Source organism: Sciurus carolinensis, chromosome 18, assembly GCF_902686445.1.
Source record: "Sciurus carolinensis chromosome 18, mSciCar1.2, whole genome shotgun sequence".
NCBI classification, from domain to species: domain Eukaryota; kingdom Metazoa; phylum Chordata; class Mammalia; order Rodentia; family Sciuridae; genus Sciurus; species Sciurus carolinensis.
Genome location: NC_062230.1, coordinates 37,992,808 through 38,016,645, shown reverse-complemented (window position 1 = coordinate 38,016,645; position 23,838 = coordinate 37,992,808). Strand labels below are relative to the sequence as shown.

Here is a 23,838-nt window from a genome sequence, read left to right as displayed (position 1 = left end):
TGATTCTTGTACAATACATTTTAAAGTAAGTTAGTGAATGTAGCTTGAGTTTTTCTGATTTTTTTTTTCTTACATTTCTAATAAATTTCACATGGTACTGGAAAACAGTATTGGTTTAGCAATATTACATCTATTTACAGATGATGATGATGATAATGATGATTATAATTATACTGGAGATTGAATCCAGAATTGCTTTATCACTGAGCTATATCCCCAGCTTTTTTTCTAAATTTTTAAATTTTGAGGCAGGGTCTTGCTAAGTTGCTGAGGCTGATCTCAACTTTGTGATCCTCCTACCTTAGTCTCCTGAGTTGCTGGAATTAAGGCATGTGCCATCATTCCTGGCTAGAATAGGGATTCTTAACATGAAATTCTGGGTCCACAGGTGAACCTTGGGAGCCTACAGTTGTTCTTGAATAGAACAGCCACCAGTTTTTAAAATGTGACTATACTGGAATGACGATCTCGTGCCTTCATCTGATTCTCAAAGGATTGTGCAACCAAAAATGTCTAAGGATTATTCTAGCAGATACATTCCTCCTCATTTTCAGGAGTACCTAATTGTGTATCCTCAGATGAGTAGTTATTTGGGTGGAAGACTAGAGACATACTCAAGGACATTCCTTTGTAAACAAATAGCCTTTCACAGAACATCAGCTATTATGGGTCTTGCATGAGTGCTAGTCCAAGGGACAGCATGTTCCCGCATGTTCACAGTGGTCTAATCTGGTTCCCAGGAAATGAGGCATTGCCTAAGGCCACAGCACTCTCATTGGCTTGTGTGAATGAGACTGATGTTTAAGGCTCATGGTCTGCCCTCAGGGATCTTAAGTCAATTGCAGCTGATTAGAATCCAAAACTCAGGGTTAGAACTAAGTACAAATGAGTTGAAGATAGACCACCTGCTTTCTGGAAGGGCATAAAGATTTCAAGGAACTGTTGGAGGAAATGAGATGTGAAAGAATAGGGGTACCCTGAGCCCAGGCCTGGGAATAGTGGCTAATCCAAGATCAGCTTCCTACTGCTGCTTTTCTTAGGACATACTGGGCTACTGCCTAGAGTTGCTGGTCACTTGGCATATGCAGTGGGAAAGGGTAACTGTTTAGTAATTGTCCAGTCTCCCCTAGACCATAAGTAAGCAAACCAGGCCAAACTCAGGGGTCCTGAGGGTCCTAGAGGAGCTGAGCTCCTGAGCCTCCCTTTTCTTTTTTAACTATGGAACCTCCATTTTTTTGTCCTCAGTTTTTTATTGTTGCATTATTATAGTTGTACATGTTGATGGGATTTGTTGTTTGTACACACACAAAATATAGCAATATAATTTGGCCAATATCACCTCCCAGCATTTTCCCCCGTCTTCTTTGCCTTCTACTGCTTGTCCCCTTTCCTCTACTGATCTCCCTTTGATTTTTAGGAGAATCACCCCTACCTTTGTTTTTCTTTTTCTTCTCTAGCTTCCACATATAAGAAAAAACATACAAGTCTTGACCTTTGAGTTTGACTTATTTCTGTTAACATGATGGTTTCTGGTTCCATCCATTTTCCTGCAAATGACATAATTTCATTTTCATTTTTTTATTTATGGCTGAATAAAACTCCATTGGGTGTGTGTGTGTGTATTTTCTTTATCACATTTTCTTTATTCATCCATCAATGGACAGTTAGTCACAGTATGGTTCCCTAGTTTGGCTATTGTGAATTGTTTTGCTGTAAACATGGGTATGCCTGTATTACTGTAGTAAGAAGACTTTAATTCTTCAGGATAAATTCTGAGGAGTGTATAACTGGGTCTTAGGGTAGTTCCATGCCTAGTTTGTTTTTGTTTTTGTTTTTTTGATTGAATGGAGGACTTTGAGCAAGTTAGGCAAGTGCCCTACTACTGAACCATATCCCCAGCCCCCCTACATGCCTAGTCTTTTTAGGAGCCTCCTTATTTCCAAAGTGGTTATACTAATTAACAGTCCCACCAACAGTGTAAAAGTTTTCCTTTTTCTCCACATCTTTTCCAGCATTTGTTATTATTTATATTCTTGATGACTGCCATTCTGACTGGTGAGAGATGAAATCTCAGTAGTTTTGATTTGCATATCCCTATTTGCTGAGGATGTTGAACATATTTTCATGTATTTGTTGACCATTCATTTGTATTTCTTCTTTTGAGAAGTGTCTGTTTAGTTCATTTGCCCATTTATTAATTGGTTTATTTGATTTTTTTTTTGGCATAAATTTTTTGAGTTCTTTTTATAGTGTAGCTTTTTTTTTGGTGGAGGATGGGGGACCAGGGATTGAACTCAGGGGCACTCCACCACTAAGTCATATTCCCAGCCCTATTTTTGTATTGTATTTAGAAGACAGGTCTCACTGAGTTGCTTAGCACCTCACTTTTTTTTTAAACATTTCTTTAAAAAAAATATTTTTGTGGTTGTAGATGGACAGAATGCCTTTATTTGTTTATTTTTATGTGGTGCTAAGGATCGAACCCAATGCCTCACACATTCTAGACAAGCGCTCTGACACAGCTCCAGCCCCAGTGCCTCGATTTTTGCTGAAACTGTCTTTGAACTCAAAGTCCTCCTGCCTTAACCTCCCACGCTGCTGGGATTATAGGTGTGCACCACCACACTTGGCATATATAGTGTAGATATTAATCTTCCTTCAAAAGACTAGCTAGCAAAGATTTTCTCCCATTCTGGATTCTCGTGTCACACTCCTAATTGTTTCCTTGGCTGGGCTATAAGCTCCATTTTATTTGCTTTATGTATTAGCCTTCTGTGTAGGATTTTGTCTGATAAAAAGACTTGAGTAATACCTCTTACAGCCCTGGAGAGCCTGCTTCTCTACCTCTCTTGGTGTATGAACTATTGGATAGTTGTCCTCCCATCTTGTCTACTTTCCTTTCTTCTAAAGTTAGTTATTTGTTTTTGCCTAATCAAATCTTCAGTTGATAGTTGATATTCTGGGCTATTTGAATTTCTTCTTGGTAATGATTAATGGATGCAATGCTGTTTGACTTGTTTTGGGTAATTTTTAGGAATTATAAAAATTACACTCTTAGGAATTAAATGTAACAGTATGCTGTGTGTTTGTGGGGTGCTAGAGAACATGGAAGAGGAATTTACTCAGTTTTCTGGTGGTAAACTGCTGGTGGGTTTTTTTTTTTTTTCCCCCCCTTTTTCAGTAAAATGTGATCACTGTAGCATTTTTTCCCCTTTCCATAGTGATAATCCAAAACTTAGTTATATTTCCTCCAAAATGTGAGTAGAAATAAGATTTATTACAAAGTTGCATTGCTATTGCCTTCTTGTGGTTGACTCCTTCCCTAGAGGAACACACATGAAAAGATCCTGCTGCTACTTTGAAGGCTAGACTCAAGAGTCAACTGGGAAGAGAGAAGATGTACATGTCAGGGAGTCTCCTGATTTGCACACTCTTTAGGTGGAGAAGGCTGATAAGCATTTGTTACCTTGAATGTTAGATTTTTTTTTTTTTTTTGTACCAGGAATTGAACTCAGGGGCACTCGACCACTGAGCCCCGCCGTCCCTAGCCCTTTTTTTGTATTTTATTTAGAGACAGGGTCTCACTGAGTTGCTCAGCGCCTTGCTTTTGCTGAGGCTGGCTTTGAACTCACTATCCTCCTGCCTCAGCCTCCTAAGCTGCTGGGATTACAGGCATGCACCACTGTGCGCCTACATGTTTAAAAAAAAAAAAAAAGCCAGGCTCTGTGGCACACACCTGGAATCCAACAGCTCAGGCGACTAAGGCAGAAGGATTTCAAGTTAAGGCCATTCTCAACAACTTAGACCCTGAGCAACTTGGTGAGGTCCTGTTTCAAATAAAAAATTAGCTGTGTGTGGTGGTACACTCAGCAACTTGGGAGCTAAGGCAGGAAAATCTGAAGTTCAAAGCCAGCTTCAGCAATTTAGTGAGGCCCTAAACACCTTAGGGAGACCCTGTCTCAAAAAATTTTTGAGGGCTGGGGAGATAGCTCAGTCAGTAGAGTGCTTGCCTTGCAAGCACAAGGCCCTGGGTTCAATCCCCAGCACCGCAAAAAAAAAAAAAAATTTTTTTTTGAAAAAGGATGAGAATGTGGCTTAGTGGTTAAGTGCCCCTAAGGTTCAATCCCCAGTACCAATAAATAAATGAATGAATGAATGAATGAATGAATGAATGAATGAATGAATGAATGAATAAATAAATAAATAAAATATAAATAAATAAAATTAAATTGTAAAAAAATCTGGGGATGTAGCTCAGTGGTAAAGTGCCCTGGATCCAATTTCTGATATCTACCCTCCCCACCCCCCAGCCCCCCCCAAAAAAAGGTGGGGACTGGAAATACAGCTTAGTGATAGAGTGCTCCTGGGTTCACTGCCTACTACTACAAACAAACAAAAAGGGTAATGTAGTGTCCTTCTACTAGTCAGGCTTTCAGAGACCTTAAAACAAAATCTAAAAGGTGCTCTCTGTAGCCTTATTTGTGGAATCCAGTTTAAAACCAATTAATGCAATATTTCTTCTTTAAAATTATTATTATTCTCATTTTTTCCAAATTATTATTATTTTTTGTGGTGCTGGGGATCGAACCCAGGGCGTTTTGCTTGCTAGGCAAGCACTCTACCAACTGAGCTATCGCCCCAGCCCCTTTCCAAATTATTTTTTATTGCAGAACTGAGGATTAAATGTAGGACCTGGTACATACTAGGCAAGTACTCTACCACTGAGCTTCTTCCTTTCAAATATTGCTAAATTGACTAGGCTGACCTTGAATTTGTGATCCTCCTTCTGCTTCAGCCTCCCGAGCAGCTGGGATTACAGGCATGTTTCACTTCATCTGGCTGTACAAGACAATTTTTTTTTGTTTTGTTTTTATTTTTGTACTGGGGATTAAACCCAGGGGCACTTAACCACTGCGCCATACATACCCCAACGCTTTTTAATATTTTATTTAGAGACAGGGTCTCACTAAATTACTTAGAACCTCACTAAATTGCTTTTGCTACCTTTAAATTTGCGATTCTCCTGCTTTAGCGATTCTCCTGGGATTACAGGCATGCACCCCCACACCTGGTTACAAGGCCAGTCTTATCTCCCACATCCATTCATGTTTCCATTCATGTTTCTGCTGTAGAAGTTTCTGCCATAAATGCTGCTCAGAAATGCTTGCTCACTAGCCATTTATTTTCTTTATTTCTGGGATTCATCTTTTTTTTTTTTTTTTTTTTTGCGTTACTGGGGATCGAACCCAGGGCCTTGTGCATGCAAGGCAAGCACTCTACCGACTGAGCTATCTCCCCAGCCCTGGGATTCATCTTTAGTTGTCCTCTGTCATCAGTTCTTTGAGAGTGCCTCAATTTTGATAATACTTAACATTCTATAACTCACTTACTCACTTAGGAATCCCTGACTAGCTGTGTGCTCTGTGTTGGGTGATAGGAGACAGATAAATGAGTTGTAATCTGGAAATAAATAAGTAGTATAACAGGATATAAGTACTACAATAGATCATGAAAGGCTTAAAGGCTTACTTAAGTAGCTCTCTATTATAGCAAGTCTCCAAGATTATCACTGATTGTTTTCTAGAATTTATTTCTAGAATGAACACATCCCCCCCCCCCCCCCCCCGCCTTCTTTTGAGAAATACAGCAAGGAATACAGGAGTTACTCTAACTGAGATAGGATCAGGGAGACTCACAGCTTTCCTGCTGTCCCTCCTGCTGGCTGTGAATTAACTCATTGGAGTTCCAAGGAAGGCCTGCAGCTATCTAACAGCAAGAACTAAGACCTGGAAAGTAGAACTAATTCTTCTAATTCTTAGTCTACTTTAAGTCAGACACCAGACTGATAAATGATAGATTCTCCCAATTTTAAGTTCATCCCATAAAGAAAGCAGTAATCACAGGTTTAACGTCTAGTGACCCAAATACAAATGAGGCCTATTCCCAGAAAGTCACTGTGACCCTTTTCATTGTCACCTGTGGACAGTGCCAAGTTGCCCTGCCTACTGGCAGCCTCAGAAATTATGTAAAAGCCCTGTATGGTGGCACACACCTGTAATCCTAGTGGTGGGGGGAGCTTAGGTAGGAGGATCGTGAGTTCAAAGCCAGCCTCAGCAACTTAGTGAAGTCCTAAGTAACTTAGTGAGACACTGTCTCTAAATAAAATATAAAAAAGGCTGAGATGTGGCTCAGTGGTTAAGTGCCCCTGGATTCAATCCCCAGTATGAAAAAAGAAAGAAAGAAATATATGTAAAGCCAGGAACTATATGCAGGCCTGTAATCCCAGTAACTTGGGGGGGCTGAAGCAGGAGGCTGGCAAGTTCAAGTCTAGCCTCAGCAATTTAACAAGACCCTGTCTCAAAATAAAAAAACTGGTGATAGAATGATAGAATGTTCCTGGGGTTCATTCCCCAGTACTGAAAAAAAGAAATCTCTGTAAAGACCATGCCTGGCTTCTGTAAAGGATAGTTGATAAAGGTGTTATGAGTGGTTTGAAACAGTACCAGAATCTCATCTTTATCTTTTCTGTAAACTGATAAAGAAATGACAAGGTGTACTAGATTGATGTATTTTCTGAACTACCTTAGCACCACTTCTAAGGTTCAAGTAGGTGATTTCTCAGCCTTGGCACTGTTGACATTTGGGACTGGATTATTAGTGGTTATGAGGTGTGCATGTGTTCCTGTGCTCTCTGCACTGTAGGATATTCAGTAGCATTCCTGGCCTCCACTGTTTCTTGTTTGAAAGTGTATGGAAACTTTGTTAATTTTAAATTGGAAGTGACATTTTCTTTAGTTTTTTGATCAGTATCATTTGTTTTATCACAGTTTTATAATCCATTTATTTAATTTTCATAACTACTTGCAGAATTGTTATTACAAAGAAAAGAAGTCTGAGAAATTAAGTTACAGGTTCAAGGCCACCCAGCTGGTACATGGCAGAACCAGGACTTGTTCTCAGTTGTACTTGTCAGGAGCCTGTGCCTTAACCATGTCTGTGTGCTGCCTCTTGGTCTTGGTGTGGATGGAAGATTTCTCTTGACTGGTTCAGCTCAGTTAACTTTTGTTTGCTGCCCACCACTTGTCGGGCTCTAGAGATCATCACAATTCAGTACATGATTCAGTTTCTTGAGTGTTGTAATAACGTTAGTATTGTGCTGCACAGAAAGGATTTCTGTACAAATGCCTGCTATTAGACTTGTTGAACCCATCTTCTAGAAACTTCAGATGGAGGGATTCAGTCTCATGTTGTAGGATGTATAATACAAATACTAAAGCATGTATCTAAATTAATAAGTCACATGTGGCATTCATACAGGTACTGCTAAGTGACTGTTGGGCTGGGGAAGCCATGTCCTGGGAATTTTCTTTTTTTGTGTGTGTGGGTGCCTCCTGAGGAAGTAAAGAACATAAATCTGGAAGTTTCTCACATGAACCAAGCAGAGTAACACAGGGTGATCTGGTACTTCTTCTCTTCAGTCCTGGGAAACTTCAGCAAGGAGTTGGAGTGTCTAGAAAGCTTTCTTAGCGGGCTGGGGAGATAGCTTAGTTGGTAAAGTGCTTGCCTTGCAAGCTCAGGACCCTGGGTTCGATCCCCAGCACCACCACCAAAAAAAAAAAAAAAAAAAAAAGCTTCCTTAGAAAGTTAGTTGAAAGTCTTTTTGCTAAGTAACCACTGCATCACTTTAATTTTCTGCCTTTTAAGTGTGCTTATGAGATGTGTCACATGTAATTTGTTAACAACAGTGCAGTTTATGAATTCTTTGTCTTTAAAAAGAACTTTAATTGGCTTAGCAATTACACTTGTATGCCTACTCTCACTCTGAGAGACTTTTTAGAGTAGAAGAGAGGGCTGCTGTTAGAGCTAATGCTGGTAATTCCATGTCTCCTATAATACATTTTTTCTATGCTCCAGGACCTGACTGTTCCTGTGGGACATTGTCAATCATGTATAAATCAGGCCTTGTCTTCTGAGGGAGGAAAACAGTTAGGGATCTCCCATTCCTAGGGATCATGGATACCTTGTTCATTAAAATAGGGAATCAGAAGGTTAAAAATGAATCAAGCTGACTCTTCAGGTATGGGCAGTGCTTGCTGGTAGTGCTGGGAAAGCACTACTGTGGCCTACACTGGGAAAGTGCAGTAGCTGGTCTTGGTCCCCTGCCAACACAGACACAAGTCTATGTGGGATATGTCAGCCATTTGAAGTTATTGGTCCTTAGTCTAGAAATGTTTCCTTGTCCCTACTCCCACCACCAAATTCTGGACAATTACTGTGAAGAAATCTGGGAATAACACCTAACTTGTAGGCTTGTGGAAATGTGTAAAAATCCCTCACAGAGCCAAAGCAAGAAATTGGAGCCACCTCATTCAGTTGACCAAAACCTTGTTCTGTATTGCTAATCTTGCAGAAAGTTTCTGTTGTTGCATTTTCTGTCACAGCCATTTCCAAGGCAACATGCATATCCAGAGGCAGAAAGAGAAGGGTTGACACAATTCCACATTCTTAAAGCTAGATCTTCTATTTATCTGCAGTTACTATGGTGATGGGTGCTATAGAGATGTGCAGACCCTATTGTGACTCCTTGTTGGTGCCCTGTCCCAGAGCCCCTGGCTTCATTATCCACGAAGGTCTGGGAGGCCTGACTGCCTCTTTCTAGCACTGAGTACTGGGTTGTTCCCTCTTCCCCCTTGGGACCAGCCTTGGACTGGTTAATAAAAGTAGATCTCACCAGGGAACAGTCTTCTCGAGTTGGCATGTAATCTGAGTGAGCCAAGGTGAGTCTTCTGGGGACAGGAAGCATTAGCTCTGAATCTTTAATTTGTGTGTGTGTGTGTGTGCGCATGTGTGTGTGCGCTTGTGCGTGTATGCACGTACTGCAGATTGAACCCAGGCCCTTGTGCATGCTAGGCAAGCACCCTACCACTGAGCTCCAGACCAACTATGATTCTTTAAATGGGAGCCTAAGCACTTATTTCTTAGAAATGATTAGATTGTACTTTTTACTAAAACAGTAAAGCACCTGCCCTGGTTTTAATCCCAACACTGAGAATAAATGCAATGTGATGAGAGAACTTCTAAAACCTGTAGTTTGCATGTTGCTAGTAATCTGTGGTGACACCACACTAATATCTCAGTGCATGAACTAATGAGAATTTGTTGGGGGCATAGGAGGAATCACTGTGCATTTAGAATGACTTAGTTTAATCCCATCTCTACTCTTCACTCTCTGAGAGACCTTAACCCTGTTAATTCTCTTGATCTTAGTCCTCACTAGTCAGTGGGACACTGTTCAAAAAGTGACTCAGACTGGTGTACCCAGGTCTGTCACACTTGCAGTCCAGTGCTATCTTCTGCCCCAACTCCCTTGCCTTCTGCCCTACAGGAATAGCTTTTTTTTTTTTTTTTTTTTAATATGTATTTTTTAGTTGTAGGTGAAACCAGTACCTTTTTTTTTTTTTTTTTCCCTAATGTGGTGCTGAGGAATGAACCCAGTTCCTCATGTGTTCTAGGTGAGTGCTCTACCACTGAGCCACAACCCCAACCCCAGGATTAGCTTCTAAGGCTTAGAGTTGGTTGTAGAGAGAAGTACCTGGGAGCTAATTGCCCATCTAGGTTCTGCACAATGAAAATTCAGCAGAAGCATTTTCTGCCCCCTGCAGTACTGGGGATTACAAGTAGGGTCATTCTGTCACTGAGCTATATCCCCAGCCCTTTTTATTTTTTAATTTTGAGTATTTTGTAATTTTGATATTTTGAGAGGAGGTCTTGCTAAGTTGCCCAGGCTGGCCTTCAAGTTGTGATTCTCCCCCGCCTATCCTCCTGGGTAGCTGGATTCACAGGTATGTGCTGGGAACAGCCTTATACCTCTTGTGGGACTAAAATGTCTTTGTCTTTTTAGCCCCAAGACTATTCCTCTTACACAGGGGTGAGTCATGTGTTTGTTTCATTTGTGTCTCCCCCTCCCTCCCTTTCTCTCTCTCTCTCTCTCTCTCTCTCTCTCTTTTGGTTGTGCTGGGGTTTGAATCCAGGGCCTTACACATGCTAAGAAAATAGGAAGTCATAATTGCACAGACAGTTCATTCCTTTTCTGAACTCTCTTGTTTCACATCTTGTCCTTGGTGTCTGCTTGGACTGCTTGCTCAGTTATATTTTGATATGCTAGAGATGAACATACTTATCAACCCCCAATTTAAAAAATGCCTGCAGGAGTCTTGGACTTCGTGAACTGATGTCGGTTTTTTTTTTTTTTTGAGGCTGTTGCCTTTAGACTAATTTGCAGTTTTGTGTTTTGTTTTTTTGCAGTGCTAGAAATCCAACCCAGGGCCTGAGCATGTGAGGAAAGTGCTCTACACTTAGTGACATCCCCAGACTGAGCAGTTATTTTGCTTTATCCTTGCTTTTTGCCCACATTTGCAAGTGTGTATTTAGTAAATCTGACTCTAGTATTTTTGGTCCCTGCAGTCCACACTTTCCCAGGATTTCCTGTCTGATCTTGTTCTTTATTAAGACAGTAGTCATGTTTTGAATGAATTGTGGGATAGAATTCTTACAGTGATTGAAAAGAAAGAGGTGAGGCTTGTGTATAAGATTTCCTGAGGAGTGGTGGTGTCAGAGTTCAGAGGCGTCTTCTGGCCAGTTAGTCTAGAAACGAAGAAGCTGTGGACCTGGATGATGTGGTTTTCGAGAGGCCCCTGTTATCTATCAAGCTTTTTTGGATTAGAACTGATTCAGTTCTGAATACTGCCCCCAACATTGGGTTCAGCCAGCCTTGAGTAGCACCTGTAGTGTGGGTATTCTAGCCTGTGGTGGTCACATGGCTCACCTTGGGCACTGCCGGGGAAGGAGGTCCGAGTTCTGTGGTATGACCTGCCTAGGATTGTCTGTGAATTCTCTAAATATCTCATTCTTCCTCAACATTTCATAATCACCCAGCTGCTTATTCTCACCAGTAACTCTGAGTAAGAGAGCTACATTTGAGGCAGCATTACATTTCATGAAACACTTTCATGCACATTAGTCCATTTAATCCTCCAACATCCTTGAGAAGAAATCAACTTTCAGGAGGTTATGATTTATTTACTCCCAAGAGCTACTGAATATTCAGACTTTAGATGGCAAGCCCAAATTTCCCTCCCTCTCCCCTTTTTTTTTTTTTTTTTTTTTTTTTTTTGCTGTGGGGTGTGGATTACTGGGGATTTAACCCACAGATAATTTATCACTGAGCCCCATTCTCAACCCTTTTTATTTTTTATTTTGAGACAGGGTCTGAGTTGCTTAGGACCTTGCTAAGTTGCTGAGGCTGGACTGAGATCCTTCTATCTCAGCCTCTGAGCTACTGGGTTTACAGGCATGCACCACTGTGCCTGGCTCAAACCCAAATTTTTTTAGCTCTAAAGACCATGCCCTTTTTGCAGGGCCAAGCTTCCTTCCCATTTCTGAAGGCAAGTGGGTTTCTAGCAATAATTAGCAGTAAGTGGAAACCCAGAAGTGACCCCAGTAAAGTAATAGGTCCACTGAACTTTTCCTTTCCACTCCAGACAGTTCAGCCTGCTTAAGGTCTGAGAGTAGAGAAGGGCGAGTCAGGCGATTATTTACCTAGAGCAGAAAACAGGTCACAACCTCCTCTGTACATCCATTTGCTAGATGGGATGCAGACCTATCCATGGTCTTGAGTTTATTTATAGTGCTGAATTTTAAAGACCAATCGGGCTGGGGATATAGCTCAGTTGGTAGAGTGCTTGCCTTGCAAGCACAAGGCCCTGGGTTCAAATCCCCAGCACCGCAAAAAAAAAAAAAAAAAAAAAAAAAAAGACCAATCAGTTATGGGCTGTGGGAAGGAAACTGCCCCAAATGACCAGAGAGACCAAAAAGATTAGAGGCCTCATTTCCTCCAAAGCTGGCTGGGAAAAAGAGCCAGGACCTGGAGTGCATTCCCTCACAAGCACACAGGTAAGGAGCAGCCTCACTGGGCAGTGGGTCAGAGGAAGTGCAGCTGGGCCATGTGGAGAGGTCAGAAAGGGGCTGGGGAATCAGGGCCCAGGCTTCATGTGGAAAAAGCTGAGGGAGGGCAAGATCTATGAGACCCCAGGTCTTGGACAGCACAGTTCCTGTAAATGCAGAGACAATCCAGCTGGGCCCAGAGGGGTGAAAATGGCCTTGACTAGCTTAGACACTAGGCAGAATATAAACAAGTCTTAGAAAATTCAGGACCCCCCCGCCACTGCATCAAATTAAAAAAAAAAAAAAAAAAAAAAAAAAGCTTCTGCACAGCAAAGGAAACAGCAGCTCACATGATTGGTAGCAAATACTTGTAAATCATACATCAGAGAATAATATCCAAAGTGTATAAGGAGCTCAGATTCCTCCAAAACAGGAGAACAAATAACTGTATGTAAAAATGGTTAAGGTTGAGGCTGGGGTTGTGGCTCAGTGGTAGAGTGCTCACCTAGCACCTGTGAGACTGGGTTCAATCCTCAGCACCACATAAAAATAAAAAAAATAAAGGTCCATCAATGACTAAGAAAATATATATTTTTTTAAAATGGGTCACGTTGGGCATGGTGGTTCTTATCCTAGTGACTGGGGAAGCTGAGGGCGGGAGGATTCCAAGTTCAAGACCAGCTTCATCAACTTAGTGAGACGCTGTCTCAAAATAAGAAGAACTGGGATGTAGTTCAGTAATAAAGTACCTACCAAAAAATAAAGGGGTTGGAGTGGAAGCAAAAGACCTAAACAAACATTTTTCAAAAAGACATACAAATAGCTGCCAGATATATGAAGAAATGTTCAACATCACTGATCATCAGGGAAATGTAGATTAAAACTATAATGAGGTATCATCTTACACTTGTTAGAATGATTATTTCAAAAAGAAGTAACAAGTGTTGGTGACTGTGTAGAGAAAAGGGAACACCTGGTGGGAATACAAATTATATAGCCATTTTGGAAAACTATGAAAGTTCCTCCAAAACTAAAAATAGATTTGCCATGTGATTCAGCAGTCCCACTACTTGGTATATGTCTAAAAGAAATGAAAATATTATGTCAAAGAAATATATGCATTCCCAGGTTTATTGCAACATAATAACCAAGATGTGTCCATCAGCTGATAAATGGATTAAAAAAATGGGAGTTGTAATTGTATGCACTGGGTGGCTCTATTCAGCCTTAAAAAATAATATTTTGTCATTTACAGCAATGTGGATGAATCCAGAGAACATAATGCTAAGTGAAATTAGCAAGCCACAGAAAGACTGTGTGATCTCCCTTATACCTGAATTCTAAATTAGACTCATAGAGGTAAAGAGGAGAAAGGTAGTCACCGGAGAGTAGTTGGGGGGAGGTGGATAGAGATAGGCAAAATGTTGGTCAAAGAGTAGAAATTTCTGTTAGGAAGAATAAGGTCTGGTGATCTATTGCACAACAATGTGACTATAGTTTAATGTGTATTTCAAAATTACAAAAAAAATTAAAAGTAGAGTTTTTATGTTCTTACCAGAAAGAAATGATATAAACTCTGTCAGTGGCTACTCAGGAGGATTAGAAAGTTAGCAGCCTGGGACTGGGGTTGTAGCTCAGTGGTTGAGCACTTGCCTAGCATGTGTGAGGCACTGGGTTTGATCCTCAGCACCACATATAAATAATTAAGTCAAACAAAGGTATTGTATCCATCTGCAACTTAAAAAAAAAAAAAAAAAAAGCCAGCTTCAGCAACTTCAGGAGACCCTACCTCAAAATAAAATAAAAAAGACTGGCAGGTGCTTGTTTCAGCAGCACAAATGTACTAAAAAATTGGAACAATACAGAGAAGATTAGCATGGCCCCTGCACAAGATGACACACATTCATGAAGCATTCTATATTTTGCACAGTGAAGAAAATGAATAGACAGTTCATATGCATTTTTTTAAAAATTTTTTTAGTTGTCAGTGGACTTTTATTTATATATGGTGCTGAGGATCGAACCCAGGGCCTCACACATGCAAGCAAGTGCTTTACCACTGAGCCACAACCCCAGCCCTCATGTGCATTTTTTTGTGTGCTTAAATAAAACTTTAAAAAAAAAAAAAAAACAAAAAAACCTGGAGGTGTAGTTCAGTGACAGAGTGCTTGGCTAGCATGTCGGAGGCCTTGGGTTCAATCCCTAGCACAAACAACACCAAGAAGAGTTATTTTCTTGTTATAACATAAAACCTTCATTTAGATAGTGGTCTTTGGACATTCTCTTTGTGTATTGCAACAGTTATAACTTAAGTTGAAGACTTCCTAGGGTGCTGGACATGATGTTTGACCCTGATAAACTTGAGTCTGAGGGAAATCTTGATATGTTTTAGGAAGTTTATAGTTTAATTGGGGAAACAGGATGATAGTCATGTCATGTGGTGATATGGTGCCAGTTCTATGTAGGAGGGAACTCTGAGCTGTGGACACCCTTCTAGGAAGCAACAGGGAACTCCCACCAAGTCGATAATGTGAACCCTGATGCTTTGCTGTAAGCCATTCCACAAGGAGGAAACAGTAACAGAAATCTCTGAGTAGCCACTTAGCCTCTCTTTGAATGTGGGATAACACTAGCGCATGTCATGTGCATCAGCAGGTCACTGTTGAGTGTCACTATTCAGTGAGTCAGAGGCTTGCAGCATTGTTCTAACTCCAGAGAGCAGGTCACCCTGCCATCCCTTCCCCTCTGTTCTGGCTGAGTTCAGCAAACTGTACCCTTCCTTCAGTTGCAGTTTCTCTAGGGCAAAGAAAAAGAAGTCTTTATTGTTCTTCTTGGATCTCCAGGTGGGAAATGAATCATCAGTGCTCCTTAGATTATTTCTTCCTATCAGCTGTGCCCTGTACTACCTGACCTTGTGAAATTTGCCAGACTTGGGTCTTCATGAAGGAGAATGTCTTTGAACAATGTACGTGGTTTCAAAAGCCTTAGTACCTTGAGATAGCAACTTAACAGGAGTAAAAGTTTTTGATATGAGTATTCTGCATCTGTTGGTCTAACAGGAACCTCTTCTGTTGGAAGTCACCATGATAGGAACTTGCTGCTTTGGTCAGAACAGGTGTTGAAATGAAAATCAGTAGCTGATCAAGCAAATGGCTTGGATTATGGGAATTATGAAGTAGTGGAGGTAGATTTTACAGAGAGTCATGGTTTTCTGGAAATGGGAAAGAGGGCAAAGTGACCTTTCTGCCATATGTAATAGCAAAAAGGGTTCAGGGTTGACTTCCTGTTGACTAGTTAGTAAAGAGCCAATCTTAGCTGGTTTGCTTCGACAAGTCCTCTCTCTGGACTCTCTTTCCTTTGATTCCCTATAGTTACGTCCCCTTTCTCCCCCTTTCCCCTATTATTTACAAGAGAATCGGGCTACTTTATATAAAAGCAGCAGCCTGTTGGCTAAGAAGCCCAACAAAAAGAAAGAAGACCTAATAACTTTCCAAATTACCTTCCTGTTATTGTCAGTATACTTACATAATATACTTTTTTTTCTTGTGGCCCTGGAAATTGAACTCAGAGGTGCTCTACCACTGAGCTACATCCCCAGCTCTTTTTTATTTTGAGATAGGGTTTCACTAGTTGCTTAGGGCCTCTCTAAGTTGCTGAGGCTGGCCTCAAACTTGTGATCTTCGTGCCTCAGCCTCCTGAGTTGCCAGGATTATAGATGTTTGCCACTCTGTTGATTTATATATTGTATATTTGTACACAGTATTAGTGTTTTGGATTTTTAAAAAAATAAGTTTATATGTACTTTTCCCTGGGTGAATGCACCTGGTTCCTGGCTTGTCTACTGGTTAGGGCTGTACCAGCATTCCATTGCTTACTTACTACCCTTGGCCCTTGGACCATTCCAAGCCTTTGCCATTAGACCATATGATTTGTTTTCTAGCATAAGAATATGACTGTTACTATTTTGGTACAGATTACTATGAATATTTCTTGAGGTGTATTTTCCAGGGTGGAATTTTTTCTTTTGTTTTTGAAATGTGTTTGTGAGTAACTTCCTTTTTTTTTTTTTTTTTTTTTTTTTTGGTGCTTGCAAAGCAAGCATTCTACCAACTGAGCTATATCCCCAACCCTGTGAGCAACTTCTTGTTGATAAGAGAGATTGAAGCCACTGCACAGACCTGTAATTCCAGCAGCTCTGGAGGCTAAAATAGAATTGCAAGTTCAAGACCAGTTTCGGCAACTTAGTGGGGACTTAAGCAACTTAGTAAGACCCTGATTCAAATAAAAAATAAAAAAGGTTGGTGCACCCTCTACCCCCCCAAAAAAAGAGAAATTGAAGTGTAGAAAGGCCCTACATTTATAATTTGGCTCCTAATTTTCTAAGAATTCCGATTCTTTTTTTTTTTTTTTTCTCAGTGGTTCCCAAAGAAAAAAGGATTCAATTCAGCCAGACTTAAGTTTGAACATTTATCTTTCTTTTCAGATAAATGTTGAAAGGTAGCCTCTTTGTGCCACATTACATGGCCATCTCCTTTGAGAAAAAGTGACCAGCCACAGGGCCATGGACACAGGCTGCCTGCCCTGGTATCACCCAGGTTGAACATGCTAACCAGCAATGAAGAGCTGATTACTTTTTGTTTTTTTTTTTGGTGGTGCTGAGGATCAAAACCAGGGCCTCCTGCATGCTAGGCAAGTTCTCTACCACTGAGCTATACCCCTAGCCCAAAACCAGGGCCTCCTGCATGCTAGGCAAGTTCTCTACCACTGAGCTATACCCCTAGCCCTTTGCTGTTGTTTTTAACCCTGTGTATTGATGATATGCATGAGACTTTTTCCTTCCTCCTTTCCCCACTTTCCTTTTTTCCTTTTTTTTTTTTTTTTTTTTTTCCTTTTAACTTGGATTTTTCTCTTTTTGCTCAAGTATTTATCAGAACCTAGCATTTTTCAGATTTTCCACAGCAGTGGAAAAGTTAGCTCTGGTCCTGTCGCTGGGGCCAAAGTTTAGTCTCTTGTGGGCTGGGTGGACAGAATTTGGGGCTGGCAACTAGACATGAGGTTGAAGAGGGTAGGGGGTATACCTGAGGGGACATGGCACAAATAAAGTGCTTCTCAGAAAAAGAAAATGCCAAAATAGGCACCAGTGCAAGCCAATTCCTCTCCCTTTTTAGGAGTACTGAGGATTGAACCCAGGGCCTCTCACATGCTGGGCAGATATTCTACCAATGAGTTACATCTCAGCCCCTTGTATTTTTTTGAGACAGAGTTTTGCTGAGTTTCCCAGGATAACCTTGAACTTGCGATCCTCCTGCTTTTAGACCGAGTAGCTAAGTCTACAGGAATCCTCCACCATTCCCCACCCCTTTTTTTTTGTGGGGGCTCCAGGGATTACACTCAGGGCACTTGACCACTAAGCCACATCTCCAGCCCTGTTTTGTATTTTATTTAAAGATAGGGTCTCACTGAGTTTCTTAGTGCCTCACCATTGCTGAGGCTGGCTTTGAACTTGTGATCCTCCTGCCTTAGCCTCCCCCTCTCCCTATGTATTTTTAAGAGAAGTAAAGACCTTGTTCAAGCAGACTACATTCTTCCAGAGCGCAAGCAGTTATTATCGTATAAAACACAGTTAATGATCAGATTTAATCATGTACACAGTCACTGTTGTGTGACATAATAGTTGCACATAACAGGAAGCTTACCTAAGTTACCACAGTTGGTCTGTGTACTTGTTATTGTCTTTGCTTCAACTATAAGCAGCTGAGGTCTGCAGTACTTGATGCCTGTTTGCTTAGCATAGTAGTGCTGTCTAGAGGCCCTGTGACCCTTTGTGTCCCTCCCTCTTCTAGGCAGCCCACCATTCCCATCCTACCACCCACTTTGCCTCTCTGCTGAGTAATGAGCAGCTAGAGGCACATCTTGGCTCTCAGGGTCCCCAGGGGTGTGGGACACAGCTGTTCTTTTTTAAAAGTCTGTAAATCACCAGGCACACACCTATAATCCCAGCTACTCAGGAAGCTAAGGGAGGAGGATCCCAAGTTCAGCGCCAGCCTGGGCAACTTAGTGAGAACATCTCTCAAAATAAAATAAAAAATAAAAGGGCTGGGAATGTAGTTCAGTGGGTTCAACCCCTAGTATTGCAAGCTGAGCTCAATGAAACATGCCTGCAATCCCTGCAACTGAGGAGGGGGAGTGAAGTTGAGGAGGGAGGAGGATCACAAGTTTGAGGCCAGCCTGGGCAATTTAGTGAGACCCTCAGCAACTTAGGGAGACCCTGTCTAAAACCAAAAAGGTTTGGGGGTGTGACACAGCAATAGAGGGCTTCTGGTTTCAATCCCTAGTACTCCACCATCCCTAGCACCAGGGGGAAAAAGAAGTCTATAAAGGAAGATAAATTGTGGACAAGTCCTTAGAAGGCTTGTGGGGGGCTTATTCTGCAGCTAGCAAAGTCTGCTTTAGCCCCTTCATAGAAAGACACACAGCTGAATAGCTTCATTCCATCTGTGAATCTTCCCATTTCTGCATGTGTTATATTATTCCCTCGATCTGCAGACTCTGTTGAGGGTTCTTCTCCAGGAGGCCTTTCTGCTCATCAGTATTATGCAGAAGAATATGTCTACTTTGGATTCAAGAGACGCTTCCATTTTGTTTTCTGCTATTTATTATTATTTTTTTTTAAGCATTTTTGCGTATCACTAAACTTCAGTCAAATTCAATACAGGGTTGAAGATGTAGCTTACTTGCCTCACATATATGAGGCCCTGTGTTTGATTCCCCAGCACCACAAAAATAAGTGAATAAATAAATAGAATTAAAGACAAGTACAAGCAGTAACATTCATGAGTGCTTACCACATAACAGGCATTGTGCTCTATTGTTCTCATTTAATTTTCTTTAATTAATTCCATTGTATAGATGCTGAATCTGAAGTCAAGAGAAAATTCTGAAAGATTGTGCTGAGCAAATTACGTATTGTAATGCCTCAAAAGATAACAAAGAAAATGTAACTAGGTGTCTGGAGGAAACTCAGGGAGGGTATGTACCAGTAACTTATGGGTAAGACTTCTTAGTTTTCTTCTTTATGCTCTGGGCCTTTTTGAAAGACCAGTTCTTATACTTCTTTGCCCCCTTGACACTCATTCTGGGTAGATAATGTAGAAAATGTTTAGTAAATAACTGGTTGAGGTAGAAAACTAAGGTTTTTTCCTTTGCTTGGCCCATTGTGGCCTGAGGAAGCCTGACATGGCCCCAATGTTGATCATTTTGTCTTTGAGTGACTTCGTAGTTTTGGCGCTACTGTTGTTCAGTCTAGAAAGTTTCCCTAGTGGGCTGCCCTTTACAGTGCTTAGAGTTGAAGCCTCCAGGGATGGAGGATGAGCTTGTCATGTTGTGGGACTATATTTCCCTGGCTGAAGAAAGTTCAGCCCCTGTAGCAGGTGATAGGAATTGATTGGCCAATATTTCCTTCAGCCCAGCAGAGTTCTGAGTAGGCTGGGGACAGTCTGCTTTCTAGGTGACTCAAATGGAACGGATACAGTATTGTTGGGTGCCTTGTGAGCTGCTCTTCTATACAGTGTAACTGCTGGACACAGCCTGACTTCACTAAATTCCAGTTAACACCTTGTCCCTGCTGTTCTCTGCACTAGGCCACCCATCTACCATCAGGTAGGATGCGCTGACCTTGGGTGTACTTGTAGTGACATGGAAGCCTTGTGTTGCTTGCCAAGCTGAGAACTGCAGTGCTATAGTTTTTTAATTTATTTTTAAAATCTGTGATGTTGTATCTTTTTATGATGCTTTTGGTAGCTTTTTATTTTGATCTGATTTCATACAGAAAAATTATAAGAATAGCACGAAGAACTCTTGTATATCTTTTACTCAGATTCTCTGTCAACATTCTGCCCAATTTGCTATCTTACATGGGAATGTGTCTTGTCCCCCACAAACCCCAACATAGATGCAGTGGCTACTCCCTTTTCTTCTGGAACTTCTGACAGTAAGTTGCAGACAGTGTGCTCCTTTACTTGCTTCATTGTATTTCCTCAGAACAAGTTCAACATCAACACAGTGCTGTTACCTAATCCACTTTCAGTGTTCAGATTTGTTCATATTCTTATATGGGCTCAGTAATGGCACAGCTTTATTGTAAAGAAAACAACCCTGGGGTGCAGGGGTGTATGCTTGGTTACATTCACTCAGACAGCAAAACAGGCAGGCATTTGGGGAAGTGATTGCCAAGGATGCTGAATCACTGGTTCCTTGTTTCTCTACAGGACTAGAGTGAGGGCATCAAGAACCACTCAGCAACGATGTCAGCAGAAGTGGAGACCTCTGAGGGAGTAGATGAGTCTGAGAAAAATAACTCTGTGGCCCCAGAAAAGGAAAACCATACCAGGTGAGCATTGGAGGTTGGCAGCATCAGATCAGGTGGTACCACCACTTTCCATGTTCACATCTGGTGTTCTCTGGTTTGGGATGCCTGGTTGGCACTGAAGGGCCCCAAGTCCCTAGCCACTTCATGTGGGCTCAGAAAGGGTAATTAAGCAGAACTGGCTCCTTTACAGTGTCTTCCATCCCTTAAAATTTAGGACTTGAACCCCCCCCCCATTGGTCCTTTTTAGTTATACATGACATCAGAATCCACTTTGACATAATTCTATAAGCATGGAATATATCTTGTTCTAATTCTTTTTTTTTTTTTTTTTTTTTTTTTTTTTTTGCGGTACTGGGGATTGAACTCAGGGCCTTGCACTTGCAAGGCAAGCACTCTACCAGCTGAGCTATCTCCCCAGCCCATCTCGTTCTAATTCTGACCCCAGCACATCTCCTTTCCCTTCTTTCTCCCCATCCCCTACTCCCTTCCTCTATTAATTTTTCTGCCATGTACCCACAGTTTTTTTTAAATGAATTAATTGTGGATATACACAATGGTGAGATTTCTGTGGTGTATGTTCATATATGTACTTAGGAAAGTTATGTCAGATTCATTCTTCTGCCTTCCCATTTCCTAGTCCCCTTTGCCTACTCTACTGAACTTCTAGTCCTCTCCCAGGACTTGAACTCTTAATTACTCTTTAGGGCAGGGTTTTTAGGACAGTTTCTCTCCAAGCCTTAAATTACTGGGCTCTGCTCTGTACTGTTCTTAGCCTTTTGTTAGAGCCGTGATGAGCCTTGTCATTGGCTCCCCCCGTCTCTCAGTATTAGGTATAGAACCCAGGGCCTCACACATGCTAGGAAAGCACCCTACCACTGAACTACATCCCCAGCATACCACTACCCCCATTGTTTTTGGTACTGGGGATTGAACCCAGTAACCATCAAGCCATATCCCCAGCCTTTTTTATATTTTGTTTAGAGAAAAAGTCTTGCTAAGGTGTTGAGACTGACTTTGAACTTGTGAGGCCAAGTTGGTTTTCATAGATGGATATATGAACCCTGCCCAGATGCCATCATCTTTTTTTTTTTTTTTTTTTTTTTTTTTAATACTGGGGATTGAACTCAGGAGCACTCAACCCCACTGAGCCACATCCCCAGCCCTATTTTGTATTTTATTTGGAGACAGGGTCTCCCCGAGTTGCTTAGTGCCTCACTTTTGCTGAGATTGGCTTTAAATTCCCGAGCAGCTGGGATTACAGGCGTGTGACACCATGCCCAGCACCAGATGACATCATCTTTAGGATCATGCTTTCTACCTTGTCATCTATCAGCACAACTTCTGCTGTGTAATTTGTATGTGTGTGGTGCTCATCACATGCTAGATAAGTATGTAACACTGAACTATATCCCCAGCCCTTTGTTGTTATTTATGTATGTATGTGGCACTGGGGATTAAACCCAGGGTCTTGTACATGCTAGGCAGGCACTCTACCAACTGAGCTATAACCCCAGTCCCCCTTTTTTTTTTTTTTTTTTTTTGCGGTGCTGGGGATCGAACCCAGGGCCTTGTGCTTGCAAGGTAAGCACTCTACCGACTGAGCTATCTCCCCAGCACCCCCCCAGTCCCTTTTTTATTTTGCGACTGGGTCTTGCAAAGTTGCCCAGGCTGCCTCAGACTTGTGATTCTCTTGCTTCAGCCTCCCAAGCAGCTGGGATTATAGGCATGTGCCACTGTGCCTGGTTTTCCTGTGTGATTTTGTCAAGCAGTACAAATCCAAGCACTTGGCCTCAGCCTCTCAGTTGTTTCTTTCTCATCCTCCATGCCTGGGTGCAGCCACATGTAGTCCTGAAGAGACTGGGCATATGGTGGGAGGAAGGCAGCAGGGCTGCCTCAGGAGATTACATTTCCAAGAGCCGGGGGTATTCCTAGAGAAGCCAGCAAATAACTGGTGGGATTAGAGGTGTATATTTCTTCAGCCACTATGTGGCCACAGAATCAAAATGCCATTCCTTTCAGTGGTTCCTAGCCCAGACACTTAGACCTAGAGTCTTGTGGAGGCCACCATCCATCTGTATGTTTCCTGAGAAGATTAGCTGCTTGCACTGTGTCCCCTGCTGTTCATGCAGAAGTGTTGGAGCAGCCTCCGCCTCCAGTTCAGCGAGTGGTTGCCCTGGGATCTGGACTTTGTTCTGTGGTCTTTTCCTGGGAACTAGGAAGGGCTCTCACACACACATCCCATCTCTGCAGAATGGCTGATCTCTCTGAGCTCCTCAAAGAAGGGACCAAGGAAGCACATGACCGGGCAGAAAACACCCAGTTTGTCAAGGACTTCTTGAAAGGCAACATAAAGAAGGAGATATTTAAGGTTTGTGCCCTCAGTCAGATAAGGTTGTGTTCCAGACTTCCATATGGGGATGGGTTGCAGTGCCCCTTGGAGCCACTCTAAGGGAATACCTAGGTCTTTTTCCATATTCAGTCTTTGTTGATGTTAAGCTGTGGCTCTCCTGGCTTAAATGGAATAACAATAATGTAAAGGAAGCAAAAAGTATGTGTTTCAAAGAATTTGCTGTATTTTTCCTCTAAGAAACACTGAAGCTTCCTAGATGTGTTAAATAATTCACTATATAAAAATGGTTCACATTTGGGTCTTGGACTGAAAGGGGTCTCGCTTTGGGAGTGCCAGTCTGGCCTGCAGTCTTTTCCTGTGGTCTCCTGTTACCTCCACAGCGGGCTACAACTGCACTTTACTTCACATACTCAGCCCTTGAGGAGGAAATGGACCGCAACAAGGACCACCCAGCCTTTGCCCCTTTATACTTCCCCATGGAGCTGCACCGGAAGGAGGCGCTGACCAAGGACATGGAGTACTTCTTTGGTGAGAACTGGGAGGAGCTGGTGAAGTGCTCCGAGGCTACCCAGAAGTACGTAGAACGGATCCACTATATAGGGCAGAATGAGCCAGAGCTGCTGGTGGCCCATGCATACACTCGCTACATGGGGGACCTATCAGGAGGCCAGGTGCTGAAGAAGGTGGCCCAGCGGGCACTGAAACTCCCCAGCACAGGGGAAGGGACCCAGTTCTACCTGTTTGAGCATGTGGACAATGCCCAGCAGTTCAAGCAGTTTTACCGGGCCAGGATGAATGCCCTGGATCTGAATCTGAAGACCAAAGAGAGGATCGTGGAGGAGGCCAACAAGGCCTTTGAGTACAATATGCAGGTACTGCTGGGTGCCTAGGCTATGCTTTGATAGTGGAAACAGATTCACTGCTTTCTGGGAGGACATAAGTGGAAAGAGGATAGATGGACTATAGTATCTTCCCCAGAGAAAGGCAAGGGAACCAAATTGGTCACCAGTGGGCATCGAGACCTGTCTTGCTAGATTCTTGTGGATAGTTTTGGGAAGGGCAAGGCCCCAGCACATAGAGGGTGCTGGGACAATGGGGCTATCTTCTCCTCCTTGTCACAAGGTACTGGAACTGAGGAATAGAGAATTTCCTCCTTTTTAGCAAGGATTGCCATGAA

The 23,838-nt window shown here is 42.0% G+C and overlaps 1 protein-coding gene and 2 non-coding genes across 4 annotated transcripts in view; 2 read left to right on the top strand and 1 right to left on the bottom strand.

Annotated features, from left to right (window-relative positions):
• Positions 1 to 23,838, top strand: part of Hmox2 (heme oxygenase 2) — a 30,201-nt gene that overhangs the window by 4,814 nt on the left and 1,549 nt on the right. The window contains exons 2-5 of one of the 2 annotated variants that reach the window (XM_047533232.1): positions 18,853 to 18,972; positions 20,211 to 20,332; positions 22,562 to 22,679; positions 23,042 to 23,533. In XM_047533232.1, the coding sequence (XP_047389188.1) occupies positions 20,247 to 20,332; positions 22,562 to 22,679; positions 23,042 to 23,533 (696 nt within the window). In that variant the 5' untranslated portion in view covers positions 18,853 to 18,972; positions 20,211 to 20,246. The remainder of the gene's footprint in view (positions 1 to 18,852; positions 18,973 to 20,210; positions 20,333 to 22,561; positions 22,680 to 23,041; positions 23,534 to 23,838) is intronic. The other variant, XM_047533231.1, reaches the window with a different exon arrangement.
• On the bottom strand, positions 4,568 to 4,641 carry Trnaa-agc (transfer RNA alanine (anticodon AGC)). The gene has a single exon. It is a non-coding gene; the product is annotated as a tRNA-Ala (tRNA).
• Positions 13,761 to 13,868, top strand: LOC124970827 (U6 spliceosomal RNA). The gene has a single exon (XR_007106202.1). It is a non-coding gene; the product is annotated as a U6 spliceosomal RNA (small nuclear RNA).